Source organism: Limulus polyphemus, unplaced genomic scaffold (assembly GCF_000517525.1).
Source record: "Limulus polyphemus unplaced genomic scaffold, Limulus_polyphemus-2.1.2 Scaffold1429, whole genome shotgun sequence".
NCBI lineage: Eukaryota > Metazoa > Arthropoda > Merostomata > Xiphosura > Limulidae > Limulus > Limulus polyphemus.
Window position 1 is genome coordinate 105,048 of NW_013667039.1, and position 5,963 is coordinate 111,010.

The 5,963-nt window shown below is 30.7% G+C and overlaps 1 protein-coding gene across 1 annotated transcript in view; it reads left to right on the top strand.

Moving 5' to 3' along the window:
• The window catches only part of LOC106463519 (oxysterol-binding protein-related protein 8-like), a 67,815-nt gene extending 62,235 nt beyond the window's left edge, over positions 1-5,580 (top strand). The window contains exons 12-13 of the mRNA XM_022391041.1: positions 1,626-1,915; positions 4,464-5,580. Coding sequence (XP_022246749.1) covers positions 1,626-1,915; positions 4,464-4,723 — 550 coding nt within the window. The 3' untranslated portion in view covers positions 4,724-5,580. The remainder of the gene's footprint in view (positions 1-1,625; positions 1,916-4,463) is intronic.
• Positions 5,581-5,963: the final 383 nt, after the last annotated feature.

The window sequence follows — 5,963 nt, forward strand, 5'->3', positions numbered from 1 at the left end:
AGTCACTAATTCCTGAATGATAATCCATTGATGTTTTTCTTTTCTTTCTACTTATTTGTTACTAATTCCTTAATGATAATCCATTGATGTTTTTTTTTCTTTTTTACTCTTTTGTTACTAATTCCTTAATGATGATCCATTGATGTTTTTTCTTTCTACTTATTTGTTACTAATTCCTGAATGATAATCCATTGATGTTTTTCTTTTCTTTCTACTTATTTGTTACTAATTCCTTAATGATGATCCATTGATGTTATTTTTCTTTCTACTCTTTTTTATTACTAATTCCTGAATGATAATCCATTGATGTTGTTTTTCTTTCTACTATTTTGTTACTAATTCCTGAATGATAATCCATTGATGTTTTTTTTCTTTTCACTCTCTTCTTACCTATTCCTGAATGATAATCTTTTTACTCTTTTTTTACTAATTACATTTACATATAGTCCAGCAATTGGATGTCAGGCTTGGACATTTATTTATACTTTTTTTAGCCATGGAATAGAAGTTCATAGAATGGCTCTGAATTGTTGTTGTTTTTTCTTAATGTTCAAACTTTTAGCTCATAGATCCATCATCTCTTGACTGATTTGAGATCTAATTACAGTTTTGGACTCTGGAGGTTAAACCCTTTCAATTAATTTATTAATTTACTCTAATCCTGCCTAAAAGAATTTTAATTTGAGGATAGATTGGTAGAGATCCTGATGAGTAATAAAATTGAATCGGATATTAAATCACATATCCCACACTTGGTACTGCTGGTGCACAAAAATATAGTTAATACAAAGGAAAAAAAGGGTCTTGTAGATTAATTTACTTTAAAACAGCCAAAAAGAATTTCAAGTGCCACGGCTATTGAGGATTCCCTCTTGTTTTGAAAACTAGTTGATCCTTGAGACTTTGACAAGCAGCAGTTCATTTGCTCACTGATGATAAAATTTTTAATTTCCTACTAATTTGCTATGTTTATATTCTGTTGATGTACACATATAGCATACGTGATTTCTTAGTGTATATGCTTGCATGTTTTGGACTAATATTTATTATTGTTTGTTATATGTGTGCTATCTACAAAATTTTAGAAAAATATTCTATCAAGGAATTAGTAGACCAGAATAGCTCCATGGATGTTATTGAAAAGATGTTCTGTCTCATTACAACTAATACTGATAAAGATGTTGTCACAGTGTCATCCGTGTTTAGTGTTAAAGAAGTTCCGTTATTTTTTGAGGTTTTTTTGCCAATCAAGTGTATTTTTGATATTTGACAGAAAACATTTTACTTTGTTTCATCTGATCAGAATTATTTTTTGAAGTGCAGATTTAAAAATAAATTACTTTTTTTTTTTTTCTATAAGACAGTTGTAAGAGTTCGTTTTTATCAGTTGTTGATGAGTAGCATGTAAGGTTTATAATTTTGATAAAAGTTCTAAGAACTAATGCTATATATATCCTCTATATCAGAAGAAATGTTAATTTGTTTTAATGTTGGGTAACAATAACTTTTGTATATTTTGTTAAATGTGCATTTAGCTTTAGCAGTTTTTTTCATTTTGACATATGCTTTTTACAAACTACCGAAACTGTTGTTTGATAATTCTGTATGCTGGTTAATTTCCTTAGTTTAAGACCTTGGGATCCACGCAATGATTTGGTCCAGTATGAACAGAATTATGTTATTCAAACTAAGACTCGTCACAAAACACCAGTTGTCAGGACTGGAAGTACTGCTGGCATTGACAGTCCATCTAAAGGAGAGAGTGTGCGCATGGAACACCTGCTGTCTACCTGTAATCCTCCATGCTTCTTACAGAAAGGAAACCACCATAGAAGAAGCTTGGCTTCACATGGAAGTGAAAGTTCCTCACCTGATGGGGAAGTTGTTCATGGTAGTGATTCAACCGAGAGCGATGGTTAGTTCCTCTTTTTGTTGCTTTTCATCTTGGTAATAATCAACTATTAGTAAAGATGTCGTTAGACCCAGACTCAAACACAACTCTCATTCTGAGAAACTGAACTGTCCTGATTTAATTGTGGATGATGTTCAGCAATGAGTGGCCTTTCTTTATTCCATAGAAGCCATTTAGCGATGGTTAGTTCCTCTTTTTGTTGCTTTTCGTCTTGGTAATAATCAACTATTAGTAAAGATGTCGTTAGACCCAGACTCAAACACAACTCGCATTCTGAGAAACTGAACTGTCCTGATTTAATTGTGGATGATGTTCAGCAATGAGTGGCCTTTCTTTATTCCATAGAAGCCATTTATTGCTGTTATGAGCCATAATTAAAAAATTGATAATATGAGTATCGTAGATGTGTTTTTTTTTTCACGAAATATTTGTTTTTATTTTTCAGACAGTTGTTAAGACATCATTAGAAGTTTATCAGAGAACATTTTATTTTAAAGACACAGTATTCAAAACATATATTCATATTCAAGACTAAAAAAGATAGGTATCCCCGTGTCAAAACACTGTTCCTTAATAATTTCACTGTGAGAATGTTTATTCACTTATGAAGAAATTAATATTTGATGTGCAAAAGCTGGTGAATCATAAATAAATATGATAGAATTTGTTTTCAGCATTGTTCTTTTTTTTGCTTTGTTTTAATTTCTTCTTTTAATATTTTCTCAATCAAGAATTTGAACATTTACTTTAGTGGCAGATTTTGCCTATTGGCAACCTTGTATTTTTGACAAACAAACTCTTCAAAATAAATAACCTGTTATTTCAGAAAAAAAAAATCTGTTGAGACATGTTGTAATAATCACCCTGAGTGATCCAATGATCCAGCTATTTGTATATTTCCAGATTCTGCATTGATTTATTACCTTGATTGTTTTATGTAATTTCTAGGCAGATTTAAGTTTGTAAACTTTAAAAGTGCTAAATTCGTCCTCACTTCAATTGATATTTTTCAAACAAAGCAAAATTTTGCCAGGTGCACTCTGAGAATCCTAAGTTTTATAAGTTTAGATGTGATACAGGTTTTTGGAAAATCATTTTATGCTCAATACCTAAATTGCCTTTTTCACCAACTAGCATTGCTTTAATTTCTGTTTTTTCTCTCTCTCTCTCTCTCCTTTGTCGGTATTGGTGAGGTAAATAAAATACATGACAGTGTGCATGATATTGCAAGGATCAGTCTACAGGATAGATTATCCTTGTAGTAGATTCATATGGGGATAGGCTTGGTATGCTGATTGAGAATGATGGAAAGGATATTGAACACATTCTGTGACAGCTTTCGAAATGTGAACTACCATCTCCAAACTTTCCTGAATAAAACTTTTTATTCTTAATGTGCTTTACTTAAATTTAGTTCCCCTAGGAGACACAGTTTTTAAGATATAATCATTTTAAATGTGTCTTTTCTTGATAATCACCCTTTAAGTAAATTGTTGTTTTATGCTTAGCTTTTAGCTTAGAAAAGGCTTTTGAAACTTGCACCTTAGATAAACTTGATGATATAGTTTACTCTGTAGACAAGAACTGATTAATTTAACCCAAACAAACATATGTATTGATATACTAGGTAGTACTGATACTGTGTTTGGATACTCATTTTCCCAGAAGTCAATAATATATACACACTGTGAACATTGCATACTAATAACTCAAACCACAGCTATTGAACATATATATATTCATCGTTACACAAAGGACTTATGGATTATAGCCACCAGTTTACTTATGTATCTATCCTATTACCAAGCGATTCTTCGTGTTGACATCATTATATGAAGGACTTGTGGATTTTAGCCATCAGTTTACTTATGTATCCATCCTATTCCCAATATACATTGTTGGCATCATTATACCAAAAAAGTTTGAAAAACTATAATTTTCAGTCTGATATTCATCTTCTCTCAAGTGAGACAGCAATGCTGTTGACATAACTATTTTACAAAAGTCACATACATTCTTTTCAAGAATTAGATGGGCAAAGTCCATGAAAGTACTATATCCCAAGTCTTATTAAACAATATTATAATATTCTTTAAGATATATAAAACTTCTTCCTGAGATGGTTTAATGTCTAAGAAGTATTGATGAAAAAAAAAAATTAACTACTACAAATTTGTATTGTCATAATTTAGCATTTATCAAACTCTTATTTTTAATATATTTATCAGAGATATTTGTCCCCCAGTGGGATAACAGTAAGTCCATGGATTTATAATGCTCGACTCAGGGGTTTGATTCCCCTCGGTAGACACAACAGATAGCCTGTTGTGGCTTTGCTATAACACACACACACACAGAAATATTTACTGTATCCAGACTATTTAAATAAATACCTGAATCGACTGAATTACCTTTTCCATAATGATATTACATTTATTTTTAATAAAAATAATATTAATATTTAAAAACCATTTAATTTTTTATTCTTTTCTATCAGAATGTTAACCATCTTAAAATTGAAGTCTTACATTGGTATTTTGTGTATTTTCAGTGATGCCTTTGAACAACACTCAAAGGACATCTAAGTCAACCATCACTCTAGCTGTGCTACAAGAGTCACTTCAACCAGTTCAACGCTTACAAGAAGAATCTAATCAAACCTTACAAGCTATCCAGAATCACCTGGAAGCAGTTATGGCTCAGCAGCGACGAGTTCAACAGCAGCTAGCTCAGCGGAATGATTTAACTATTGTTGCCTCAGTTCTATTAATTCAGATTGTACTTCACTGTCTTCTTCATTGGTGGTCTTGATGGTTAGTAACTATTCAAGAAAGTGGTGATAAGCTTGGTCACAAGAACCTTCCAGTCCTTAGCCTCTTCCTGCTGATGCCAAAGTGCTTTAGTTCAAGGTTGTAGAGTTGGGTAGGATGTTTAAAAATAAAAATTGAACAGTTATGCAGAATTATTTAGTTCGTGTTTTAAAAAAATATAAGATTTAGTTAGAATGTTTAAGTGTGAACACATAATTAACATAAATAATCAGACAGTTGTTCTGTGTTTAATAACTACTTATATGCTTGACAGAAATATTTACTGAGACAATAAGGATGGAGGAAAGAAATTGATTGCTACAGTGTAGTGATTAAGCCTCACTTTGTAAGTCTCAAGGTTACCAACATAATGTTTTGTTACTGTTAGAAAATAATAACATTAAGGTAAGTAGGTATTCAGCAAAGACTTGACTGAAGTAGTATAAGATGTTCTTACGGTACAGTATAATATATTGTTTTATTTTAAGAGCAAGAGTTGATGTCAATAAACAAAACTGAAATGCAGTTTGAAGAGTGTGTACATGAGATATCATTGATTCACTGTGAGCTATCTAGGAAGTTAAAAATGTTCGTAAAGTTTGTAATGTTTTTACTTTAAGTATCTGACAAATTGTTTTGTTTAAAATACATCAACTACCACATTTTTCTCATCAAAAATACTCAGGTATGCTACAAGTACACTAACAATATAGAAGTTTTGAAATTATAGCTTACTTGTTATCATTAAAGAAAAAAAAAACTTTCAACCCAAGAAAAAGCAAAACAAAATTCTGTTCATAAAGTAAATCTTTCATTCTGCAAAAGGAAATTATAAGCAAAGCAATGCTGTTCTTTAATAAGTTTAAAAAAACAACTTTATTTGCAGGAAGAAAGCTGAAAACTAGGATTAAATAGAGAGTTGTTTAATACAAGATAATATATGCATACTTCAAATGAAATCTACTTAAAACAGCAATTATCTTAAAAAGCATAGAAACACATCACCATCGGCTTAAGGTACTTTAAAACCATTGGCATTGTTAAATGAATTGAAATAAATTGATTCCCAGTAAAGGACAGTAAAATATCAGTAGCTGAATGTCATTAGTAAAAGATAAACTTTTTTATTGCATAATTTAAAAAACCATAAATTATTTGAGGGTCAATCTTAGTACGAAGGTTTTGATTGCCAATTTTGTCAAATGTTGATATTTAAGATTGTATTTCTTGAGAGTTATTCA